Source organism: Felis catus, chromosome E1 (genome assembly GCF_018350175.1).
Source record: "Felis catus isolate Fca126 chromosome E1, F.catus_Fca126_mat1.0, whole genome shotgun sequence".
In the NCBI taxonomy this organism is placed as follows: domain Eukaryota; kingdom Metazoa; phylum Chordata; class Mammalia; order Carnivora; family Felidae; genus Felis; species Felis catus.
Window position 1 is genome coordinate 837,383 of NC_058381.1, and position 25,242 is coordinate 862,624.

At 65.6% G+C, this 25,242-nt stretch overlaps 2 protein-coding genes across 11 annotated transcripts in view; both read left to right on the forward strand.

The window, feature by feature from the left end:
• KIAA0753 (protein moonraker) overlaps nt 1-1,971 on the forward strand; it is a 39,496-nt gene extending 37,525 nt beyond the window's left edge. For 9 of the 10 annotated variants that reach the window (XM_023243757.2, XM_006939718.5, XM_045045010.1 and 6 more), the window contains one exon: nt 777-1,971. In XM_023243757.2, coding sequence (XP_023099525.2) covers nt 777-894 — 118 coding nt within the window. In that variant the 3' untranslated portion in view covers nt 895-1,971. Of the gene's footprint in view, nt 1-355; nt 489-776 lie in introns of all 10 variants that reach the window. The other variant, XR_002148744.3, reaches the window with a different exon arrangement.
• A 1,570-nt stretch (nt 1,972-3,541) lies between these two features.
• PITPNM3 (PITPNM family member 3) overlaps nt 3,542-25,242 on the forward strand; it is an 82,890-nt gene continuing 61,189 nt past the window's right edge. Inside the window, exons 1-12 of the mRNA XM_023243754.2 lie at nt 3,542-3,546; nt 4,548-4,780; nt 6,417-6,468; nt 6,651-6,974; nt 7,095-7,163; nt 8,178-8,369; nt 9,044-9,080; nt 9,823-9,985; nt 10,225-10,323; nt 10,647-10,907; nt 13,330-13,568; nt 13,840-14,170. Coding sequence (XP_023099522.2) covers nt 3,542-3,546; nt 4,548-4,780; nt 6,417-6,468; nt 6,651-6,974; nt 7,095-7,163; nt 8,178-8,369; nt 9,044-9,080; nt 9,823-9,985; nt 10,225-10,323; nt 10,647-10,907; nt 13,330-13,568; nt 13,840-14,170 — 2,005 coding nt within the window. The remainder of the gene's footprint in view (nt 3,547-4,547; nt 4,781-6,416; nt 6,469-6,650; nt 6,975-7,094; nt 7,164-8,177; nt 8,370-9,043; nt 9,081-9,822; nt 9,986-10,224; nt 10,324-10,646; nt 10,908-13,329; nt 13,569-13,839; nt 14,171-25,242) is intronic.

The window sequence follows — 25,242 nt, forward strand, 5'->3', positions numbered from 1 at the left end:
GGCCGTCCAGGGGACGCAGCCAGCCTGACGGGTGCTCTGGCCGGCGCGGGGCGCTGAGCCTCGGGAAGTGCCGGGTTCGAGCGTGCGGGGCCGCGTCCACACGGGAGCGAGCGAAGGAAGGACCGCGTGGGGAGGGCTCCGCGTCACAGCGCGGCCGTTGCGCGGCCGGCCGGCCGGCTGACTCGGGCACGTGGGAGGAGAAGTCTCGATGCCCCCTGCGATCGTGCAGCCGTTCCCGGGGTTTGCGGGGGAGCAGCGCCCTCACCGCAGGTGAGAAGAGTCGCCGTCAGTGGCGAGACGGACGGACGGACGCACTGAGGGGACTCAGCGGCCCCTCTGTGGCCTTGTTCCAAAGGCAGATGACCTGAGCGACTGCGAAGAAACCTCAGAGGAGCCCAGATTGGGGGTCGTTCCCCAGAGGAGGGCCTTGCAGTTTGGAAAATGGCAAGGTCACGAGAGGCAGGCCGAGGGACGCTCCCAGGCTCAGGGTGAGCTGCGAGCGGGCGCCGGCGGGGCACGAGGCAGGTCTGAGGGCGGTCTGTCGGTGGGTCCGGAGCGCGATGTGTCGGCATCTGTGTGTGGAGGGTGCGCTCGCGGTCCAGTCCTGGCCGCGGGGGCCTCTCACCTTGGGATCGAGTTTGCACGTGAGCCACTCCGGGTGAGCGCACGAGGAGGGGTGAGCAGGGGAGGGAGCAGCCCGCGTGGCAGCCCGGGAAGGGGGGAGGGGGGGCAGGGGCCCGCGTGGCGGCCGCCTTCAGCCGTGGTTTGTGTTCCAGCTTCTCGGACGAGCTGGTGGACGAGGCTCTGGGCGCCGTGGCCGCGGAGCTGGAGGACACGTGTGAGGACTACGCGGAAGCCGTGTTCACGTCGGAGTTCTTGGAGGCCGCCACTTGAAGCCCGTCTCTGTGGCGGGCCTCCTCCCTGGGGCCCATGGGTGGCCTTGGCCTCGGCTGTCCCTCCGGGCGGGACCGCTGCCCTCGGAGAGGAAGGACGTGCGTCTCGCGTCGTCGTGGCAGTGGAGCCGGTGGTTGATGACGGTGGGTGTTCATCGGTGCCCAGTAACCGTGAAATCGCCTGACGAGACGGTGTTTTCTGAACTGTGGTTTTTCTGTTGAGATATCAGTGACGCGAGCGTCCTGGCAGGTGGTGGAAGACGTGTTTCACTCCCGGGGTCGAGATGCTCCCGTCACCCCCCCGTCACCCCCCGTCACCCCCCGTCACCCCCCGTCAGCCCCCGTCACCCGGCCGTGAGCCTGCCAGTCCCCGTGTGCGGCACCTCCTCTGGCTCTCGGCCCCTCGTGGTCCCCGGCCTCGCCCTGGGGGGCGTATGGACGCAGACCTTGAATTGAGGGGCCGGGAGGGCGCCCAGCTCACGTCCCTTCTGCGGGGTCGCACCTCCCCTGCCTCCAGATCCACCGAGCAGCCTGGGTGGGAGGACGGACGGGCCTGGATGTGCTGCCCGCCCCCCCCCCCCCCCCAAGAAAGGAAGACACCTGAGAGCCGGGGGCGCTCGGTGCCCTCGTCCCTCCTCTCCTCTCCCCTCCCCTCTCCGTCAGGATTCACCAAGAGGAAAGCCTCTGATTTTTCAGAAACGGAAAAGGCACGTGCGTGAGTTTTCCTCGACCGGAGCCCTGCTGAGGACCCACCCGAGGGGAGGATTCGCGCCCAGGATAACGTGCGTCTTCATGACACGCACGGCGTCAGTCTGGGACTTTTCTCCCAAGTACACGTGTTTCGGGGAGCCGTGCACCTGCCCCGTCACGCGACCTGTGCAAAATTGGGCTTTGTTTCGTGTGCGCACGCTCCTAAACGTGACACAGCCTCCGAAGGGAAAGTGCTCCCGGGTTACTGGAAGGTCTTCGAGGCGAGGGGCGCGTGTGCACTTGGCAGGGCGTCTGCCGTCTGTAGCTGGAGTCGTTTGTGTGCTAGCGTTTGCTGTGATTTGTAAAATAAACTCAGGATCTTAAAGGACGGGCGTGTCTGAGATGGTTCACACCTTTTCCCGTGGACAGAGACGTGATTGACGGAACCCAGGCAGGCCTGCGCTGTCTCCTCGTCCTCACGTACTTGCCCGTCCGTGCGGGAGACCGGAGGGCGGGGGGGGGGGGTGGTGGGTGGGTGGCGGGAAGGGACAGGAGGCCGTGCCTGTGTTCAGGGCTGTGTGCTCACGACGTCCCGTGTCCAGAGTTCGCTCAGGCGTGTTCTGCCTCCTCGGCCCCAGGCAGCGCGGCCCGGGCACCGTGTCCCTGTCCGAGGGGGCGCCCGACCCAGACTGCCCTTTGTTCTGGAATGCCGTCCCCCTGCCTCCACGTGGGGTCTGCGTTACAGCTTCGGCCCACAGCGAGTCTCCGCCGAGAAGCCTTCTCCAGGGACGCAGGGATAAGCCACCAGAAGTCACCGGGGTCGCCGGCGAGTGGTGCGGAGCTGTTGACGGGGAGTCCCCCGTTGGTGGCCCTGCACCCCAGCCTCCAGGCCTCATACCCGATCCCCGTGCTGGTTCTCTGGGCCCGTGCGTGTGGCTCTCGGCCGCACAGCCCGCTGGCACTCCCCCCGTGTGGCCGGTGTCCCCGTGTGTGGAGACGTGGGTCCCTGGCGCCCGGCCTGTGCACTTGCCTCTCTGGTCTGTCTGCTCTGAGGGCGGGGCCTCCGCCCACCCGTACTTGGCACCCAGTGGGTTCTCTTAGGTCCACACGAGGAGAAAGCCCCCTTCCCGGGAAAGGTTCTGGGGGAGGGGGGAGGGTCTGTCCCATGTGTCAGCCTGACGTGGCCTGACATGTTTGCCACCGGCTGAACTGCAGACCCTGCGTCTGAGGCTGGTGCACGGGAGACGCCACGCGTCCTCCGTTCTCCCTCTGCGGCGGCACCGGGACCTGGGAGGGAAGGCAAGGGGGAGGGAAGGCAGCGAGGGTGTCTTTCTTGTCCCTGAGGGCTTCTCTCCGGGTGAGGGGCTGAAGGCCAAGGAGGGTCTCAGTTGAAGCCCTTGGCGCCAGTGGGACAGGAAGGGGCTGAGGACGGGGTTGGGGACTTTCAGGGTTTCCTGGGCCCCAGAGACATCACAGAGAGGCAGTGGCAGGCAGAACCCCTTCTCCTCCCCTCCCCCTCTCTCCTGCCTGCCCCCTGGGGGTCTTTCCCCACCCCCACCTACCGTCCCTCTGCTTCCCCAGGTGCCCCAAGACCCTGGGATCTTTCCCTGCAGCCCCTCCCACACTCTCCTGCTCTTCCCTTGGGCCTGGGGGTGGGGGGTTGGGTCCCTGCCAGAGAAGTCCCCGCCCCACTGGGTGGGACCCTCAGGCCCAGTGGCCATATCTCCTTGCCCGGCTGCTCGGCTGCTCCTGCTCATGGAAGGGAGAAATGGGGGGGGGTTCCTCTGAGCCTGGGCTGATGACCCAGAGCCCCCGGCAGAGGCTGGGAGAGAGGCAGCTGCCCTCCCTGCCCCCCCCCCCCCCCCCCGCCTGCTGTACGCCCTCAGTTCACGTGTCCTTTGTCTCTCCCCACCCGGCCTGTGTGCCTGCAGATCTGGGCTCGTGGAGGGTCCGGAGCCATGACGTGAGCTCCTCTGGGACCTCCGTGCCTCAGTTTCCCGATCTGGGACTCAGGCTACTGGAGGATTGAGGGAAGTGATTCCACGCGCACGCCTGGCAGACAGTAAGCTGTGGGCGGATGTCAACCTTCAGGCGTGTTTCCGGGACCCTTACGGGAGGGAGCCTGGGGGCCGGCCTCGTGGCCTCAGTTCCCAGGGGCCTGCCTGTCGCCCTGCTCCTCCTCTGCGTCCTCTGCTGGCGATCCCGTGTCTCTCCCTGCCTCACCTTCCAGCCCAGACCGTGGCCGGACCGCTTCCTTGAGGCACGCGGCAGAAACCCTGCCAGGCCCGGGGCACAGAGACGCATCCGGGGCACGCTTCACACGGGTCCGCCTGGGGGCCTAGAGACACAGTGACGAAGCAAACTCGCCGAGCGTCCCTCTGACTTCCAGCCCGGCCTCTGCTTTCTGTCTGTGTCTCAAGCAGACGATTCCTAGTCGGGCCACAGGCCTTAGCGGGTGTCACCCGCGGATGCAGCCTCTTTTGGCCGGCAGGCACCGCGGTCCTTCTGTGCCGGGCACCCTGCTCAGTCCTGGGCTCGCACGTCCTAGCCTCCCGCCAGCCCAGACGGCCCAACCGCCCGGGCGAGCCCCTGCCTCCCTACCGGAGCTGGACCCAGAGCGCGGCCCAGGGAGGGTGGCGGCTGCCGTCCCCCGCGTCCTGGGTGCCCGGTTTCCAGCAGCCTCACCATTTCTGACGCAAACATCGAGGCGGGGATCATTAACACGTTTCACGGGTGGAGCCACATCCCGGTGAGGTGGGGCCTAAGCGGCCAGGAGGTGACCGTCCACTGCCCGAGGCGGCCTGCAGGGCCCTGGCATCCATCCAGGCCCCTCCCCCAGCCGGCACCAGGAGCCGTTCCACCCCGAAGTCGAGGGGCAGCCCGTGCCCACGCCACACGGGCGCCCCTGTGGCCTCGCCGCCCCCACCGGGTCCTGCTGAGCTGCTCCTCGCCCGGTGGCCTCAGTGACACCCGCATTCCCAGCGCTGCCCTGGTCTCCTCTCGTCCTGGAGGCGGCCTTTTCAGGCAGCACCGCCAGCTGGTGACGGGCTGCACAGCAGCAGCCACGGCCCCACGGTCCCCAGGGAGCTGGGCAGCGGGCTGGGCTGTCACAGGCCCTTTCTGGCCTGACCCCGGGGCTCTGACCCGCCAGCTCGCACTCACCTGCATCACGCACTCGCCGCACAGATGGACCACAGGTGAGGGCAGCTTCCCTCAGGGGAAGCGAGGCCCCGCTACCTGAGCCTCAGGACCGCACGGCCGCCAGGGCAGACCTGCCGGGGGCGCCTCAGAAAGATGGGCGGTTTGTACTAACATTCACACAGGTTCACTGCCTGCACCGGGGACGCAGGGACAGTGGAGGCCAGGCCCGCGCAGCCGGAGCACGATGGCGGGGTGGGGGGGGGATTCACCCCAGACTGCCCTCGCCCCGGGGTCCCAGTCTGTCCTCACAGATCCCAGCCCTGACAAACGTGTGGGGTCTGCAGGCACGGGCTTTCACAGTGGGGATCAGCCTCACTTCCCCAGTGTGGACATGGGGCACAGAGGGAATCCATGGGGGCGAGCAGCCTGGCACGTGCTGAGGCTGCGGGCCCCACGGGCACCCTCTTGGCTTGCTCTCGTGTCAGCTCCCGGTGATGGATTTTCTACCTGCTCGGTGTGACCCAAGGCCCACAGAGCCAGCCAACACGCGCGTCGGTGTCGCGAAGAGATCCCCGATGCGGGGCCGCTGAGCGGGGGTGCCTCGCGAGGACAGTGCGGTGTGACTTTTTGCCAGTGAGGACGCTGTCGTCCTAGCCTCTGGAGGGAGGCGAGGCCCACGCGCAGGGGTGCCATGGCCACGTGGCCACATCACAGGGGCCGCTGGGGCGCGTTTTAATGAGCTCACGGCTGTTCCCGGCTTCAGACAAGCACGTCCCGGATCCCCCGCACTTAGGGGCCTGTTTCCCAGCCGCTAAGTTAGTCAAAGGGATCGACTCACCCAAGTTCTTGCTGTTGAAGGGTCAAGACCCCTGCAAAAATCAGGTAAAGGCTACGGACCTTTCCTCAGAAAATGCACACACACACATACACTTGTAACACGTGCACACACGTGCACAGATATGCTTGCACACACATGCACAGACACATACGCACAGTGCACATGTGCACATGCATGCACACATACACATGACAGAGCACATGTATACACGTGTACAGATACACGTCGCACGCACGCATACGTACACACGCACAGGCACACACCACACGTATACACACGTATGCATTTACATCTGCACACGTACGCACACAGCTGCGGTTTTGGGGGCTCCCAACCCCTAGACCCAGGCAGGTGGGACACCTGGTCAAGGAGGCCTGCTGGAAGGCCCCCCCCCGCCCCCGTGTCGCGCTCCCTGACGCGTCGTGTGCCTTGCAGGGGCTGTCTAGGGCATTAAAAAAAAAAAATCTGTTTTTAATATTTATTTATTTTTGAGGGAGAGAGAGAGCATGAGTGGGGGAGGCACAGAGAGAGAGGGGGAGACACGGAATCTGAAGCAGGCTCCAGGCTCCGAGCCGTCAGCACAGAGCCCGACGCGGGGCTCGAACTCACGAGCTGCGAGATCACGAACCTGAGTTGAAGTCGGACGCCCAACCGACTGAGCCTCCCAGGTGCCTCTGGAGGCATCTTCTCATCTCTGGGGGAGACGCAGGAGGGTTTGTTGCCCTTTCCTGCAGAGCGCGTACAGGGCTCGCAGGCGTCAGCAGTGACACTGGCTCCAGATCCAAGGTCTCGGGTCTGGTGCACATCCCTTTCTCCCTCTTGACGTGTGAGAAACCTCTCCCTTCCGGCTCCAGGATTTCCCACCCCGCGCCCAATTCCCTGCATCGTCCGCCAGGGAGGCTTCGCGTAAGTTTTACTCTGTGCAGCTCGAAACAGAGCTGGATTCGGTCGCAAGTGTTCTTACTCCCCGAGTATGAAAGAACAGGACGCCGAAACACGTAAAACCGTCCGCAGCCACTTTTCCCCCGGACCCCATGCGTCCGGCAGCCCCGCTCACACGCCCCGACAGCGGATCGCACACCCTCCAGAAGGTTTCGGGAGCCCTTCGCTTTGGCGGGGCCTCAGGAGCGAGCTCTGGGGATCACAGGGGCCCAGCGTCTACGGAGCTTGGAATTCAGCATGCGGCCTCCCCTCCGAAGCGTGCGGGACCCCCGCTGTCCTGACAATGTACCCGTGAGGCCCACTCGCCTCCCGCTACCGTCCCCGAAGCCGGGAGAGCTCACGTGTCCCGGCTTGGCCAACCAGGCGGGCCTGAATGAGAGAAGCGGAGGAGATGGGGGTCCTGTGAGCCGTGCGGGCACCTGTGGTGTAGACGGGGGCCATCGGGGGAGTCGGCTGCTGCGCTTTACGGTGTTGGCTCTGAGCAGCCTGGGTTCCTCTCTGCCCCCCAGACTAGTCAGCGAAGCCTCCTTTGGTCTCTCAGACCCTAGGAAACTCCCCTTCTGCCTGAGAGCCTGAGCGTGTGCCTGCAGGGTCAGGAAGCACCCTGCCGTGTGCGTGCCTGTGCCCTGTGCACACCGCCTGCACCACGTGCTGTTTGTGTAAGCAGGCACTCACTGCTGCTCCTGCCAGCGGGGGGCAGGACGAGGACAGAGCACAAGGGGCTCCTGGGGGTGTGAGGAGAGAGCCCAGTGCTAGGAGCCCCGTCGGACTCCCCGGAACCTGGGCCCAGCGTCCCAACCTGTGCAGCAAGACGTGTCCACTGAGCATGGGGCATCCCTGAGTGGGGCCTGGGGTCCTTCCGACTCCCACACCCCCTTCCTCACTGGCACAGAGGACGTAGGATTCTGGCCTCCCCGAGACCCCGGTCTGAGCAGGAGCACAGCGGGTGGCCGCCTCCGCAGCCCCTGGCCCCTGGCCTTCCCGACACTGCCCACTGCAGGGCTTTGCTTTCTGCCTTCGGCAGCTGATTTACATGAAAAAGGGATTTTATTTCTGGAACCGCCTCTTCCTTCACCCTCAGCCCCCGTGAGCCCCCGGACAGCTCCGGGCGGACCGCAGCCCCTCGGCTGGTAACCGAATGGGCACGTGCTTCACTGCCGCAGCTCAGAGGGGCCGTTCCCATCCTCGCCGAAGGCTGCACGGCCCGGGGTCCCCGGGGTGCTTTTTCACTCCGCGGGTAATCTAGTATGTCCGTAATGAGTGCAATCAATTCACTCTCAGAGCCTCGTAAAATTCGGCCTTTTCGCCATCGGTGCACAGCGCGGCAGGGTCTGCGGGGACAGGGCCCCTCCTGGGCCGGGCGGCCCCACCTGCCCAGCCTCCCCCACGTGCTGATGGGGGGGCGTGGACGCCAGGGGGCGGCCGGTCCACCACTCAGGGCCTAAAGAAAGATGGGTAGCTTCTGAGCCTCAGTTTCCTTGTCTGCGAAGTGGGAGGGTTCATGCTGCTTGGACAGAATAAGGCCGCTGGGGGCACAGGAACCACACAGAAAGTATCTGCTGCTGCTGTGCTCACAGGGTGACGAGAGCGGCCCCAGGAAGAGCTCCCGGCCTAGGCTCTGGGGGCAGAGGGGTGGACAGGATGACCCCCCTCCCCGGGGCTCCCTCCCCCAGGGACCCTGTTCTGGCTCATCCGAGCCCCGTGAGCCCCAGCAGCGGGTGCTCCCTGGAGCTGAGACCAGTGCGCGCCACACCTGAGCCGCACGCAGCGACTGGGCCGCCAGGGTTTGTTCCCGCCGTGAAGGAGCCCCCTCCGGAGCTCAGACCTCCCGCCTCCTTCCCCAGCACCGCCCTGGGAGGCTCCCGGTGGGCACCACTGTGCTCAGATGTGGGGGAGGGAGATGAAGTTCGTGTCCCAGCGGAGGTGGGGGGCGGTGGGGCCCGGGCTGCAAGTCAGGTTCTCAAACTGGGGTGAGTCACCCCATTGCTTGTGGCCTCGGTCTTTCCGTCCGAAATGAAGACAGGACCACCTGAGAGCGATTTGTGATGCAGTAGTTAGGGAAATCTGCGTGTTCCCGACACCCCACCATCCCAGGGCTCCGCGTGTGCCCCGGAGTCTCCCAGACGAGAGCACACAGTGCAGGGCGATGTCCGCACAGCGAGAAGCTGTCCTAAGTGGCCATTGAGAGGGCTGGAAAACGGGGCTCCCCGGGGGGCCCAGTCGGTCGAACGCCCAACTTTGGCTCAGGTCATGATCTCCCAGTTCGTGCGTCTGAGCCCCACGTCGGGCTCTGTGCGGACATCGCTGAGGCTGCTGGAGATCCTCTGTTCCCCTCCCTCCGCCCCTCCCCTACTCACGCTCTGTCTCTCAAAAATATGATGATAAAACGTCAGAAGGGGGGGGTCAGAACAACAAGGGGAGGTGACTTCATGCTGTGAAGTATTACGCGGGGCTACAGGCAAATCTGCAAATATCGATGCGGACAGAGCTCAGACACCACAAAGGGAAGGGGAGGGCAGGGAACGAGCTGTCCGCCCAGGTTCCGGGACCACGACGTTCCGGATGCAGACTTGCAGGTGAGTGACGTTGTGCACACACACAGAAGGAGCCTCCGCAGATAGACCGGGGAGGCAGACACTGGAGGAGGGGAGGGGAGGGCAGCTAAGAGCAGGAGAGACGCACACAAACGGCCACACAGCGTGGCCGGAGCCGGAGCGAGGACCCGTCGGAGTAGGGGAACCCGAGGCCCGGTGTGCCCGCGAGGGAGCCGCAACAGGTGTAGACGAGTGCTCGGTGCAGGGGAAGCCACGCCTACTGACTCAGGGTCTGATTGTGATTTCCCGTTCTCGCTGGACCGGCGGCCTCACTGGCGGAGCCCCGGGTGGTTCCCCCGTCGACCTGTTGCTTCTTAGGTGCCTTGCTGTCTACGGCAGTGTCTGGCTTTCCGTGTTCTGGAGTCTGGTGCATGAGCCACGTTGTGCGTGGGGCTGGGGCTGGACAGGTGAGGCCGTGTGGACGTTGCTGCAGGATGGGGACGGTCACACCCACCACCAGCGGTCGATTTCCAGCCGGGTCCTAATTCGTGTCTGGTCCGCGTATAACTTGAAGCCGGCTGGGCCTGCTCGGGGCCAGTGTCAGCAGTCCTGACGTGGGACAAACACAAAACGCAGCCCCCTGCAGGGCCGAAGAAGCAGGTGCAGTGTCGCTGGCGTCCCCGACCGTGGATGGGGGTGGGGGGGTGGGGTGGGGGTCGTGCGCCACAGCGTAGCCTCCTTAAGCACCTCCTCGGAGCAGCCGGTACGTCTCCCCCTCGTCCAGCTGTCGCCCCCTGAAGAACCTGCCCCTCAGCCCCTCCAGCCCCTCCCAGGCCCTGTGATGGGCACCCTGCTTGGTGAGACAGAGAAGCAGGCCGAGCAGCGACCTGACCCTCAGCGGCCTTGCGCTCAAGCCCAGGTGGACATGGCCCCGTTCAGCGGGTTCTGTGGGTGTTTGTAGAAAACGCTGAGGCTATGGCACTGGAATGTTGACCCCGGAACCCCCCGTCGGAGGCTGGAACGGGACACACTCTGTGTAACCGCGGAGCCTTGGGCTTGGTCTGCCAGGCTGGGGGCTGCCCTGGCCGGGGGTCCTTGCACGTGAGGTCCAGGGCGCCCCCGAGGGCTCATTTGGCCTCTGCAGATGGCAAATGAGACCCTTGGCCACCCAGCACCTCCTTTACAGACTGCTGTGAGGGTGAGGCCGTGGTCATCCACGTGGCAGAGAACGGGCTCCTGCTGAAGGGTGGAGGCGGGCGGGGTCCTGACCCTCCTGGGGTGGAAAGTGAGAACAGACTACATCAGCAGGAGGAGGGCCGGGGGGGCTGCCGATGGAAGAGCACGGTCCACCAGGCGTCCCGCGTGGCGGGCAGGGCTGGGAGCAGCCACTCTCAGAGCTTCCCTGGAAGGCTCCAGAAAAGAGCATCTGTTTCCGAGGCTGCTTTTGTGAGTGGAAGCGGCCCCCGCGGTGGTGACAACAACCTAAGGACCCGGGAGGAGGGGCAGGGAGTCTCCAGGGAGGGAAGGTGCTGCCAGAGGTTCAGGGGAGACCAGGGGGGGCTTCTCTGCCCACGGCCGGGGCGGCCCAGTCCACCTGCCATCCACCAGCAGAGGGCAGCGATGCGGCACCGGGCCAGCCCGGTGTCCCATCGGGGAGCCGGGAGCAGCCGGCCAGGCCCCACAGGCCCCGCAGTACCCACCCCACCAGCCAGCACGTCCGGAAAGGAAATGAGTGTAGCCGGGCGTGCCTGCCTTTCTATGGGCCCGTGTTGGCTCCTGATGATGGCCACTTACCTTTCCAAGTGCGTGGACACCAGCTGTCCCGGATCCGGGTCCAGGCCCGGACTGCCTACCTGCCTGGAGCTCTCGGTCTGTCCAGTCGGCGCACGCGTTCTCGGCGGTGGGCGGCACTGACCTGGGCACCCGTTCACCAGTTCTCGGGGCCGTTGTGCTCGTGGGGCCTGGGAGCCGCGGGGGCTCTGGAGGCAGAAGTGGGACACGCTGTGGACCCACAGTCGGCCTGGAACCCTGCCCGGGACACCGGCCACAGAGCTGGGGGCCCACAGACACCTTCTGGCTCCTGCTTCCCTCCTGCGGGCAGCCGAGGGCAGCGCCTCCGAACGGCTGCTTATTCTTTCTCCAAACACGGTGGTTCTTCTGAGGCAGGAAGTTAGTCCCCAGCAGGCAGTCCAGCGGCCCCGACCGTCCCGAAGTGTTTGCTCTGCCCGGAGGCTGGGCCGGAACCTCCTCGCGGGCTGGTAAGGTCCACGCGGCCGGGTGCACTCCCGGCTGGACCGCATGCAGCCCTCGGGGTGAACGTCAGGCAGGCCGGGGTCGGGGAAGCACAGAGACCCGGGGCGGCTGTCCTGAGGCAGGGGCCCATCCGAGCGTGGGGCGCAGGCGGTCCGGCTACAGGATGTGTGCACTTCCCACCAACGCGACACCGGCTCTTGACTGCCCTCTCGTCCTCTCCCAGGGGTCTGCGGCGCCTGCACAGAGGGGTGGGGAGGGGTCTCCGTGCCCACCGCAGGGTGCACCTCCCCTGAGTAGGGTGCGTTTGCCTGTGTGTGTGTGTGCACGCGCACATACCCACACACATCCACACACACATCCACACATATACGTCCGCATCTGTGCACATCCCCACCCAAACCCACGTGCGCATACCTCCACATGCACACTTGCACACATACATGCACACACATGCTTAAAAACACCTGCGCACAGGTACACACACGGACACACAACCACACACACGCACGCATACATATTCTCATATACACACATACACACACATCCACACACGTGTACACACCTGTTCACCTACACTTGCACACACACACACCCACACACATCCACACGCACATCCACACGTATATGTCCACATCTGTGCACATCCCCACCCAAACCCACGTGCACATACCCCCACCTGCACACTTGCACACATACATGCACACACATGCTTAAAAACACCTGCGCACAGGTACACACACGGACACACAACCACACACACACGCGTACATATTCTCATATACACGCATACACATCCACACACGTGTACGCACCTGTTCACCCACACTTGTGCGCGCGCGCGCGCACACACACACACACACACACACACACACACACACACACACGGCAGTGCCAGGAAATCACAGGTCCCTGCAAACTGCAGTCACTGTTGCTGCTGTAAGCCAAGGGCCCCGGGGAGGCGCTCAGGCCCGGTGTGTCCCCCCCTGCCCGAGGCAGGTTTATTGCCTTTCGGTGGCCATTCACACCCACAGCCCAGGTGGCCAAACCTGGACTCTCTGCGGGGGCCCAGGCCTCTGGCCGTGCCCCGCCTGCAGGGAAGGGTGAGGGCAGCCTGGCACAGCGGGCAGAGCACAGGCCAGCAACCCAAACCTGCGGACCGCCCACAGCGAACCTTCACTTCCGTTCCTTCACGGACAAGCTGGGTTGCACAGCACACCTCCGAGGGCACCTGCGGGTCCACCGACCGGCTGTGGATGAAGCCGCGAGCTCACTGCCCGTCCGGCCAGCACTCACTGCTGTTCCCATCCCCACCGGACCCCAGGAACAGGGAGGGTCTGCAGGAATCCATTCACGCTCTTCCGGGAGGGGGGGGGGGAACCAGTGGCACACCGGTGAACAGCTGTGGCTCTGTGTCCCTGGGGCTTCTGAAATTCCGTCTTCTGGAGTCAGCGCTGCCGTCTGGTTCCGGGATCCAGAGCTCCCGGGACTGGGGGACTTTCAGAGCTTCTGGTGAAGCTGCCCTGGGGAGTTTGGATGGAGGGCCTTAGGAGGCCCTGGTTTTGTTAGCTGGGACACCAGTCAGAAGGACCCACACGTGGGTCGTACAAGATGCAGGTTTCAGCTCAAACGAGGAAAAACGTTTTCACGGACAGCACCATCCAAAGACAGAAGAACTCTGGCCCGAGCTACTGGGCACCCTGTCCTTGGATGGAATCAACCAGGAGGTGCAGGCCACTTGATGAGAATCCTGTGGTTGGAGTCAAAGACCCAAGCGGGTGCGGGGACTGGATACTCACGGAGACCTCTGGTGGCTCCACCTGGGTCCAGTTTCCCACAGAGGGGCTGATGGAGTAAGGACCGAGGCTAGCCGGTGGGGGGTCACGTAACACACCTTTTCCCCCAGGAGGCGAGGGTGGGGCAGGGAGGGTGGGTGCCTGGCTGTGGACTCCTCACAAGTTGCCGAGGGCTTGTTTTCAGGGCAGGGCCTGGCGGGTGGAGGAGCCCTGAGGACCAGCGACCCCAACCTTTCCCGCTGCAGGGGGCAGGGTGGCATTGCCCTGTGACGAGAGCTGGAGGGCCGGGGACCCAGCCCAGCCCTTCCCGGGCTGCCAGCCGGGCTCTGCTGCCTGGGGCTGGGCTGGCCTGCAGAGCCCTGGCTGCGAAGCCTCCAACCGGCCTGCTCGCCCGGTGAACGCCGGAACGTCTGCAGCCCGGCGTGGGCACGCGGAAGGGCCGCTGCCCGCCCCCCACTCCAGACTGCTGCAAGCGGACTGCCGTGTGCCGCTCGCGTTCCTGCGGAGTTAAAGGCACTGAAGTCCCTCCCCGTCCCAGGCGGGTCAGACCCTGGAGATGACCCCGGACGCCAGCGTGGGGGCTGACGGAGGGCCCCAATCCTCCGGTGACAACCCCCCGCCCCGGCCCCACCTCCCTGTCCTCTCCTCTCTCGGTACCCCTCCCGCGCGGGGCCCTGGGTCTCCAGGCTCCTCTGATCTCCCCCTGCCCCCGGGGGTGCCTCCCCGGCGGCGCCGCGCCCCCGCGTGCACCGCAGGGCCTGCCCGCGTCTGCGCCCCCCGCGCGCTGCGGTGTCCGGAGCCGGAGCCGGGCGGGGGTGCGGGCCCGCGGGGGCGGCGTCGGGCGCCTTCCTCCGCCAGTCCCTCCCCGGCGGCCGCCGCTCGGCGCCTTTAAGGCAGCGGGAGGGAGCGGCGAGGCGGCGGCTGCGGCGGCCGAGGCGCGCGGGGCGGGGGCGCGGGGCGCGGCGCGCGGAGTCCGCTCGGGGCCGGAGGAGGCTCGGCGGCCGGGGCCGGGCCGGGAGCGGCGAGGAGCGCGCGCGGCGCAGCCGGAGCCCGCCGCCCGGGACATGGCCAAGGCGGGCCGCGCAGGTGAGGGCGGGCGCGGGGAGGGCAGGGCCGGCGGCCCGGGGGAGGGACCCGCGCGCGGCCCAGGTGAGCCCCCGCGCAGGTGGGCGGAGGTTCCGGGAGGGCCGGGCCCCGCGCGCCTCGCGCGTCCTTCCTGCGCCCCCCGGTCCCCGGAGGGGCGCCGCGGGCGGCGGTGGGGGGGGGCCGGGGCTGCGGCAGCCGGGTCCCGTCCGGCCGCCACCCCCCCTCGGCTCTCCGGGCAGCCCCGGAGCGCGGGCACCGGAGGGGCCGTCTTGAGGCCACCGCTCCCTCCTGCGCCCCCAGCGTCAGCCCGGACGCGCCCCCCCACCCCCACCCCCAGTGCCGCCGCTCGCTCCATCCGGGACGCGGCAACCTCCCCCCTCCTCCCCCCGCGCCACCCAGCTCAGTCAGGAGACCCAGATTTCTTCTGGGGAAGGAGGGGTACTGCGCGCCGCACCGCTAGGGAGCCGTCCCGCCCCCTCCCCCACCGACCCCGGACGCAGAGCCGCAGGTGCGAAGGTCTGCGGGTCTGCAGGCCTGCCTCCCGTGGGGTCCCGCGGGCTCTGCGCTCCCCCGGGCGCGAGCATTGAGGCCAGCGGGGTGAGGGAGTGGGCGTCAGTCATTCGTTCGTTCCTGCATTCATTCATTCAGCCAGGCGTTAATTCCCCAGCGTCCTGCGTGCCAGACCGGAGCTGGGCACCGGGGGTCAGGACGGCCACCCGGCTCTGCCCCCCGTCTGCACGGTCTGGGCCTGCCGGCGCCCCCAGAGGCCCCGGGGGGAGGACAGACCACCAGGCTGGCGCACAGTGGCGACACTGGCGTGTGTAAATGCACCGTGAACTCACCCCCGGCCTGTGACCCTGGCAGGTGCGGTGCTATCCCTGGGGACCCGGCCTTGGTCTGACACGAACCCCACCCCTCTACCCACAAGCAGTGGCCGTGATGGAATGAGTGTGAATTCACCCGTACGCACACTCGGGCGAACACCCTGGTCCGTGTGCACGTCCACTGCCGCCCCACGGGTGCTGCTCGGAACCTTGGGCCGGTCCGGACCCCCCTGTACGCACGCTGGGCGTGCGATTTAGGGCCCGGAGGAGTCCTGCCGGGGTGGGGCTGGCTGAGTGAGACGCATCTAAACACTCCTTTCTCACTTCCCTCCCTTTCCCCTCCTGGAAAAGGCTGTCTCCCTCTTCCTCCTCCAGGAGCCTGGGGCCTTACCCACCCCCTCGCCTCCCAAAGGGCACATGGCAGGGTGTGTGTCCCGCCCGCCGCCCCGCTCCGCGTGTGCGTGCACAGCCCTGCACAAACCACCTGCCGGGTACAGTCACCACGGTAGAGGCTAACTGTGCCGCCAGAACTGGGTTCCGGGCAACATGCACAGTGATCCCAGGAGGGTGGAGATGGTCCTGGCCCCCCTTTAAGGCATCTGGAAGCAGATACTCAGAGAAGCTCTCCCTCCAGGTGGCCCAGAGGGTCTGGGCAGAGCCTGGGCACCCAGCCGGGTCTGCCGGACTCTAAGGGTGCTGAGTGACAGGCTTTCTCCATCACTGCCCCGTCAGGCCACCCCTGCACCAACGGTCTGGGGTGCAGTCTGGTCCCTCTAACTGTGGCCTGTGGGTCGTTTGGTTCCCCAGCTGCCAGTCCGTGGGCATTTGTTCAGTGACGGGTGAAAACTGCCCCAAGCGTCTGTGCCTCGTGCGGCTCTAACATCTCGTCTTTTCTGGGGCATTCTGTGTTCGGCCCTTCCCTTCAGGGCAGCCCTGACCCCTCCTCTGTGGATCCCGTGCCCGTACTCGGCCACCGCTCCAAGGAGCCTTTTCGGGATTGAGCCAGCGAGATGGGGTTACGTACGCCTCCTTTTCTCAATCTTTCTGGGTTACTTTGCATTTTGTCAATGTCCCTTCTCTTTAGGCTCTAAGCCTACTGACCTGAAAACAGCTTCTGGTAACACGTGTATGGGACCCACGGTGACAAAGCCCGTGTGGAATGATCAGTGAGCTTTAGAACAGAGGCGTCCTCGCGGGGGGGGCGGTGTCCCTCTCTGCACAGCTGGAGACACTAGGGCCCCAGGAGGGGACATAACAGAGAGGGTTGGCTGTTCGGGACTGTCTACCGCAGATGGGCAGACTGGCGATCAGAAATGATCAGGCCTTCACTCTGGGGTGCCATTAGAACCAAGGGTGGCTGAAGGTGGGGGTGCAAGGCCTATAAGGGTATGTTCTGTGGCCTAGGAGACATTTCCTCTGAAAACTGGCCAAGGGACCACCTAGTGAGGTTTGGGCCCCAGCGCCACCACAGTGCGTGACTCCGGGATCATCATATTGTAGTCCAGTGAATGGTGTCCCTGGGCTTGTGCAGTGTACCGCCTGAGCAGCCAGCCATGGCACCGTCAGCTATATCAGACAGGCGCCGAAGGGAGGCAGTAAAAGGACTTTCACTTGGTCGGGAGGACCCAGGTGCAGGAAAACATGCTGTGAGGTTCCAGAAAGGATTGGATAAATTACAGGGTGTGGATCTCAAACGGGTTACTACTAGTTCCCAGCGTCTGGGAGATTTCAGTCACCCATCCCAGAAGTGTTGTGCCCTGTGTCCGGTCTTGAGGGGAGGGAGGGCCCTGTGGGAGCTCCAGGTCCGGTGGACTAGGGCGGGGGTGGGTGAGGCCTCCCTGGGGGGACAGCTGTTCACACCCAGGCCTACCTGTGGCCATCCTCCAGTGCGGTCCAGACCGGAAGAAACTAGGGGTGGTTCGAAACAGGGAGGGCTGGCGCTCTCTAGGAGCCGCGCCTCAGAAGCTGGCCGATTTGGGCAGGAAGGTGGCGAGGGGCAGGCCTTGGGTCAGCTAGGGGCTGGATGAGGAAGATTTTCCCGTGGAGGGGCCAAGGTAGGGTGGAGGTAGGGAGGGTGGCAGAGGGGTCCTGAGGGTGGGGAGAACGGTCTGGCCCTGCACGGAGGCCCTGGAGGGCGTGCGGGGCAGGGCTGGGGTACTGGAGGGGTGCATGGGGAGGGGCGAGGCTGGAGAGAACTCCGGACAGAGAACAGCATGGGAGGCGGGGCGGGGTGGCGAGGTAGTCCCTCTGCCTGCTTCGAGGGCGGCTCAGACCTGCGTGGCAGAACCCACTCTGTTGGGAAGGGCTGGTTCGGCTTCCTGCCCCTTCCCCCCACCCCCCGCTCCCAGTGCCCCAGCGGTTTGGGACCTCTCAGCTGGGCAGGGCCAAGGCGGGTGGGGGGGCGGTGCTGGGCCTTCCAGGCTGGAGGAACCAGTTTATTTGCTCCCAGGAGCTGGCCGTGTTCCGAGGGCCTGTGGGCTGGATTGCATCAAACCCGTACTCTGGGGGGGCGGGGGGGGGGGCGCGAGCACTGATCCTCCAGTGGCAGGGACAAGGGGACACTCCTAGATCCTCCTGTTCAGAGCCCTCGGCAGGCCCGGCCAGGCCACAGAAAGGTGGTGGCAAGCCGGGCCTCGAACCTGCATCTCCAGAGTCTCGGTTCGGACCTTGTTCGGCCGTCACCCAGCTTGTCACCATCTCCAAGCCAGGCAGCGTCCTGGCCAACCCCCCCCCCCCCCGCTCCAGCCGTGGCCAGATCTCTCGGAGGAGGGTGGGATTCTCAGCACTCTGGGAAGCTGCCGGGGGATTCAAGGGGCCAGTCTGAGGAGCCCCCAGGCCTCGGGCACTAGGATGGCTCGTAGGTGTCCGGGAAGGGCATGGCGTTCCGCAAGGAGGTTGCAGATTCACTCGGAGGAAACGCTGGGTCCAAATCAGAAGCCAGTGTCCCAACTCACGGCTTGTCTAAAACTTTGTCTCTGAGATGCCTTCATGGCCTTCCCTGCAGCGGTGGGAGTGCTGGAGCTCTGGTGGGTCTCCCGCCCTCTGCGGAGCCACCCGTCCCGGCGGCTCACAAATAGAGACCCTTCGCTGCCCCGAGGTCTGGGCCCAAGCCCCTGTCCCAGCAGGAGGCCCCTGTTTGCGAGGCAGGTGTTCGGGGTTTACAGGTGGGACACAGAGTGTGAGCCCACGGCTAGACACCCCTGGCTGGGGCCACGTCGGATCGGCCAGGAGGCGTGACGTGTTTCTTGGACGTCTTAGCCTGTTGTGATGGTTCACCCCCGGGAGAAGTCTGGAGGTGGCCGACCCCACCTGTTAATCATGTGCGGGGCAGGGGACCGAGGCCAGAAAGGCACAGGGTCGCCCGGAGACCCATGGGGCTCCGAGTGTGGGGATGTCCCGTGGAGTCCAGGCGTGGGGGTGGGAGGCGCGGGGTCGGTGGGCACAGCCTGGCTCGTGATGTCGGCTGCCGTCCCCAGCATGCTTCCACCGGGCGGCTCGACGGCGTCTCCTTCGATGAGGGTTGCTGCGGCTCCCATTCCGTGGATGAGAAAACGGAGGCCCAGAAAGATCGAGGGTCTGGTTGTAGACTCCCGTGAAGTGAGAGGCAGAGCTGGAGGTGGGACTCGGGTCTCGTCTGTTCTCGGATTCGCCATTCCTAGCGGGGAAGCTGTGCCACGGAGAAGACGCTGGTTGATCTTGAACTGTCTCTCGGTTTCCTCATCGGTGAGGGCGCAGGAGGAGGCGAGGGGGAGAGCTCGGGGGCCAGGACCAGCCCCCTCCCCTCTGGTTTGTGCCTTGGGGGCCCCCTCCCCCCTCTCCTGTCTCCCAGGGACCCCCAGAGACGTGGGGGGCAGGGCAGAGGACAGAGAGAGCACATGCCTCTGGGGGGCCTGGCCTGCCCATCACCAGATCTGCAGCTGGGCTGGGGAGGGGGCAGCCGGGCCCCCACCTAAGGGCTGGAGTGGGAGGGGGCCGAGAGCATAGCAAGTGAGTTTGGAAGCCACGTGAGATCCCAGCACCCCCCCCCCCCCGCCACGCGCCCTCGAGCTCTCTCTACTCCCCGTTTTAAAATTCTTGTTTTCTAAAGAGAAAGAAAATGCTACACTGCAACCCCTTTTGCAAAGGAAGGAGCCGTAGTGAGTCACTCCGGAGGTAAAGCCACCTCCAGGGCCCCACGCCCGCCCGCCCCCCTGCACAGCTGTGTGGCCACAGTCCCCGGGGTACACGTGTGGGTGGGGGGAGCCTCCTGCCTGTAAGCGGCTCCGGGGTGGGAGCAGGGGCCCTGCCGCGGCCCCCGCCCCCCGCCTCCAGGCTCTCCCGGGGCTGCATTTACGAGGTTCACTCTCCTGCGGCCTGATAGCCCCCTTGCGCCTGTTGGCTCGGCCTGAGGCCGGGGGTGGCCTATCTGGGGGGTGAATTCAGGCCCCGGGGCGGGGGGCGTGGGGGCTCAGTGTGCGTGGTCAGGGCAGGCGGGGACAGGTGCTCCCTGGGCTTCTTGGTGCGACTCTTCCCCAGGCCGGAGTGCCGCAGAGCAGAGCGCGGGGCTGACCCTCCAGGGGAAGGTGCCCGCGGGGTGTCTGGAGCCTGCCTTCCTTGGAGAGGGTCTCCCCCCTCCCCCCCGCCGTTTGTTTGCAGAACTGCGTGGGGCGGGCCAGCGAGGAGGTGTTCCCTTCCCAGATGACCCGTTATTCTGGAAGGGAGGGAAGGTAGCAGCCTGTCAGCCGGGTTGCCGAACGAGGGTTGGAAGCAAAAACAGATGTGGCGGAGCAGAGAGGCCTCTTCGGAGGCGCCTGCCGCCGGGGCCTGTGCGCTGGGCGTCCCGTGTGTGCCCTGCTCAGGGAGAGACCTAGGTGTGTGGGATGCGGGGTGAGCCCGCAGGGGCAGCAGCTGTCCGGGAGCCTGTCCCTGGAGGCTTGTGGCATCCGCGGCGGGCCGCCCGTCATCACATGCACACCTCTGACCTCTGACCTCCTGTGCACCTGCTCCAGCCGGTCCGGATCCGCGTCCTCCTCCTCCCCCTCCTCCTCCTCTTCCTCCTCCTCCTCCTCCCCCTCCTCCTCCTCCTCCTCCTCCTCCTCCTCCTCCTCCTCCTCCTCCTCCCCCCCCCCTCCTCCTCCTCGGGATGCCTCTGCCCAGCCGTGGCCTGAGGCTTCCCTCTCCTGCCCTCACCCCCTCCCTCCCTGGGGAGGCTGGTCCCCGCTGAGCAACTCTGGAGTCATCCCTGGTGGTAAAAGAGCTATTTTCAGCCTTCCCATTACTGCCCAGTGTGCAGGGGGTGTCTATCCCTTGTTGGCTCTTCGTTCCCTTTGCGTGTGGTGTCGTCTGGAGCGGCGAGAGCCTCGCGCAGCCCCCAGGGTCCCCACCGCGGCTCCTGGGGCTGCGGATCGGCACCCGATGGGGGGCCTGCCCGGCAGAGGCGGCCTGGGGCCCCACCCTGCTGGGTAGCAGCCTGGGAGCTGCAGGTGGTAAGTGCCCACCTGGGGTCACCGTGACCCTTTCCCCTCCCTGCTCCTTGCTTCGGGCTCACGGTAGGTAGCCTGTGGTGCCCTTCGAAAACCCGGGCCGGCTCAGCGAGGTGGGGGTCTCCGCAGCATCCTCCGCGGCCCGGGCCTCTGTTTCCCGCTCCCTGCAGGGGCTCCTGGGGGGGACTGGCAGGAGGGCCCCCCGCCCCATCTCCTGTCCCCCACCCGCCCTCCTGAGGAGCCCTTGTGGCAGGTGCTATGGGAGCTCCCCTCAGCAGGAGGGCAAGAAGCCGGTGGGACAGAGGGGGGCGTCTGGGGACCTCTGCTTCCACCGGGAGGTCAACTTGTACTTGTGAAAAGTACAACACATAGCCAAAGCTATTAATCACTAATTGCCTCCGGAGTAACGTGATTAACGGGCATTTAAATGCTATATTTATGAGATTACCCGCAGGTCTTCAAGAAGCGTATTTTTTCAAAGTAACTGGTTTGGCCAGCCGTGTCCTGTTGGGAGACGGGGATCCTAACCCCGCTCTGGCCCGCGCCTGGGGACGGGGGTGTGACGGCGGCCAGGCCAGCTTCCTCCGTGCGGCTCTCAGCGGCAGGCGGGGGTCCCTGCCCCTCCTTGTTGGGCTCACCGGCCATGCGGGTCTCTGGCTGCACAGAGGAGATGCCCCTTGACGGTTCCCCGGGGGCCGGCGTGGCCGGGGTCAGGGGAAGGCGGTGCGAGTGCGTTTGCTCGGTGGTGCCCGATTGGCAGCTGGCTCTGTGACCGGGCAAGGAGAGGGGGCCGTGGCCTGCCGTGTGGCCGGGTCATGGCCGCATCTGTGCTCAGGGCCGTGGCTCCATACGTGGGCTGCTGCAGGTGCGGGCTGTGGTTGGGGCCAGGTTGCGTTGTGGCTGGTCTCAGGCTCACTCTGGACTCCTGGCATGGAGCTGCCTGGTCCCCCAGAAGCTGGACTCCTTCCGGGCCCTCCGGGATCTGGGCTCCGGGTACCCGGAGCCCCAGCAGACAGGCCCTCCCAGGGCTCCCCGCGTGTCCCCGAAACAGCTCAGCCCCATAAGCTCATCAGTGGCGCATACAGCAGTTTGGGACATGTTTCCATAGCAACCAACCCCCAGCCAGCATTGGTTTCCTTCGATGATGCTTTTTTTCTGGAAGCAGCTTCTCCGAGCCTCTCGGTCCCTCCCTAGTGTCCCCACAGCCCCGTGAGGTCTGCCCTGGATTGGTCTGCTTCCCAGACTCATCCTGACCCCAGGGGGGCCTGAGGACAGGCCGGGAAGGGGGGGGATGCTCCCCCGAGAGGCCCACCCCTGTGGTCTCCCCTGAAGTGGGCCGGGAGAAGCTATGGGCCTGTGGGGGCCGCACCAGGTATCTGCCCCAGGGAACCCACAGCCCGGGGGCAGGCAGGCCTGGACCCAGGTGCTCGAATGGGCACAGGTGCGGGACCTCAGGGGAGCACGGAGGAGGCGGGGCCAGACCAGCAGCATGGGTGGGCATTAGCAGAGGGTGGGCTGGGGGACCCTTCGGGCACCGACGGGCAGGGACAGGCAGGAGCAAAGACGGCGTGGAGGGAAGGAGCGCAGTTCCCAGAGGCCGTGAGCTGCCGGAGCCCAGGCCGGCAGGTGGAGGGAGCACGTTCTGGCCCCGGGAGCTCAGAGGCTGGGGGGGGCGGGGAGCCGCACCAGGGGAGGGTCGTGCCCCCTGCGCCAGTTTTAGGGCCTGAGGACAAGGGCCGCCCTCGGAGTCTCTGTGTGTGACTGTACCGGTGGAGGGCCAGGCCCCGTGCTCGGCCTCTCTCAAATTTATCTGTTCATTTAGGGGCGCCTGGGTGGCTCAGTGGGTTCAGTGTCTGACTCTTGATTTCCGCTCAGGTCCTGATTCCAGGGTCGTGAGTTCGAGCCTCGTGTTGGGCTCTGCACTGAGCGTGGAGCCTGCCTGGGATTCTCTCTCTTGCTCGCTCTCTCTGCCCCTCCCCTGCTCACACTCTCTCTCTAAAAAAAATTCATTCAGTTACTCCTCATGGCCACCCTCTGTAAGTCCTGTCCTTACCCCCATTTCACAGAGGAGGAAACTGAGGCACGGCGTGGTGTGGTAACACTTACTGAGAAGCCCAGCGGACAGGCGGCAGGGCTGGGGCTTGAACCAGCGCCAAGGGGGAGAGTGAGCGGGACGGTGGCTCACATCACACGTGAGGCAGAAGGCCCGGCTCTGGGGAGGGGGGGCCCCCGCCAGACCCTGCGTCTCACTCTGTCCTGCTCGTGGACCCCTGGGAGCCCGGGCGGGATCAGAGCAGCAGTGAGATGTGGCTCCGTGTTGCGAGGCTGGGTGTGAAGCTGTGTGAGCGTGTCTGTGCGAGCCACATGCAGGCTCCGCGCTCTGTGTGTCCCCAGGGTCTCCACCGCCCACAGGGAGTCTGGTGGCCTGATTGTTTCCACAGCATTGACGGTAGCGAGACCCACACTCCGGAGCCGTTCTCGTACATGAGTGTGCACGTGTGTTTGTAAGTGCACACGTGTGGGTGTGCACGTGTGCATGTGTGTGCGTGTGTTTGTGTGTGTAGGTGCACAAGCATATGTGTGTGCGTGTGTGTGATAGACACAGAGAGAATGGGGACAAGGGCCTACGTGAGCCACAGCAGAGCACTTTTCTCTCTCAACCCGTGTCCCCTGAGGCACGTTTTGTTGGGACGCAGCATGTGTCTCCTTGGCCTCAGGCAGGGCGGGGGAGGGCAGGTGCAGTGCTGGCCGCCCCACCCCAGCCTCTCGGGGGCACTTGAGGGTCCCTGGAGGTCTGGGACTTGGCAGGTGTTACCTGAACACCTGCGGAGTGTGGCTGTCACGGCAGACGCCTGGGTCCCCTCCTTGCTCCTTTGAGCCAGACTTCCCATTTTGGAGAAGGTTCTAGATCCAGCTTCTTGTAGAAGCGGCCTGATGGCTTTGACCCATGTCCTTCCTTCCTCCCAGCCTGCCCACCCTCTCTTTAAGGCTCAGCTGAGGCCCCCTCCCCGGGAAGGCCTCCAGGCTCTCCAGCCTGCAGGCCCTCTGCCTGGGGACCTGTGTCCACACCTGTGGGGCGCAGTGTTGACATTTAGTGCTGGGCCAGGCTGGCCTAGGGGGCTCCACTGGGTGCTGGGTCCCCAGGCTGTGTCCCAGGGGGAGGGACTGCTCTCTCCCTAACTGCTTCCTCCAGGCGCCGTCTGGCCCCCATCTGGCCCTAGAAGACCGGGCCAAGCCCACGTCCCTGGCTTTACAGGGCTTTGCCCTCCGGCTGGGCTCCTGGGCGCAGGGCGGGGTCTCCTTCCGGTGGGCTCTTGCCCTCGGGCTGGGGAAGGGTTTTCCCTTTTCCCTCCAGTCCTGATTTAGACCTTTAAGTCAGTGTGGTGGGGGAGAGGGGCCAGAGGAGAGCATGCGGGGTGTGCTGGGGGGCGTCTGTTGGGCCTTGGAGGAGCAGAGGGGTCTGTGGCCCTGGGGGGAGGGCGCCCTGGAAGCCCCCGTGCCCGTCTAACCCTCGGTCCGGCTCCTGAGGGGCTCAGCGTCCCCCGAGTGCCGGGATGCCAGGTGCGACCGCGGGCCGTGTGCGCGGAGTCTCCTGACAGCGAGGTAGCGCCTACCCATCTCACAGATGACAAAGGTGAGGCCCGCCAGCTTCCCGTGCTTCTGCCGCGGACACGTAAGTGGTAGCGAGGAGCCCAGGTTTGTGCTGCTGCACGGCCTTTCTGCGATGTTTTCACGCGCGGCTGCGAGCTGGCAGGTGTGCATGAGGGACAGGGACGGGGAGGGGGTGATGTGGGAGCACGTGTGAGTCTGTGTGTCTTCAGGACCGGCTCGGGGACGGGGAGGGGTTTTGGGAGGACGGCGCTCTCCAAGGAACGCAGGTGCACCTTCCGATGTCCACATGGGCCTGGGGATACCCAGACGCTGACCCGCAGACCCGGTGGGCAGGCCGGACGGGTCTGGCGTCTGGTCGGGCCTCGCCTCCGTCACTTACCAGCTTTGTGACCTGGAGCAAACAGGTGCAGGACAGGGACGCACGGTGCCCTCCGGGGGGCTGGTTAGGGTTCCTCTAGGTAAGTGGGGGACGCACGGTGCCCTCCGGGGGGCTGGTTAGGGTTCCTCTAGGTAAGCGGGGGACACACGGTGCCCTCCGGGGGCTGGTTAGGGTTCCTCTAGGTAAGCGGGGGACGCACGGTGTCCTCGGGCTGGTTAGGGTTCCTCTAGGTAAGCGGGGGACGCACGGTGTCCTCGGGGGGCTGGTTAGGGTTCCTCTAGGTAAGTGGGGGACGCACGGTGTCCTCGGGGGGCTGGTTAGGGTTCCTCTAGGTAAGTGGGGGACGCACGGTGCTCTCCAGGGGCTGGTTAGGGTTCCTCTAGGTAAGCGGGGGACGCACAGTGTCCTTGGGGGGCTGGTTAGGGTTCCTCTAGGTACATGGGGGACGCACGGTGTCCTCGGGCTGGTTAGGGTTCCTCTAGGTAAGTGGGGGACCCACGGTGTCCTCGGGGGGCTGGTTAGGGTTCCTCTAGGTAAGCGGGGGACGCACGGTGCCCTCTGGGGGCTCGTTAGGTTTCCTCTAGGTAAGCGGGGGACACACGGTGTCCTCGGGCTGGTTAGGGTTCCTCTAGGTAAATGGGTGATGCACGGTGTCCTCGGGGGGCTGGTTAGGGTTCCTCTAGGTAAGCGGGGGATGCACGGTGTCCTCGGGCTGGTTAGGGTTCCTCTAGGTAAGTGGGGGACGCTCGGTGTCCTCGGGGGGCTGGTTAGGGTTCCTCCAGGTAAGCGGGGTGT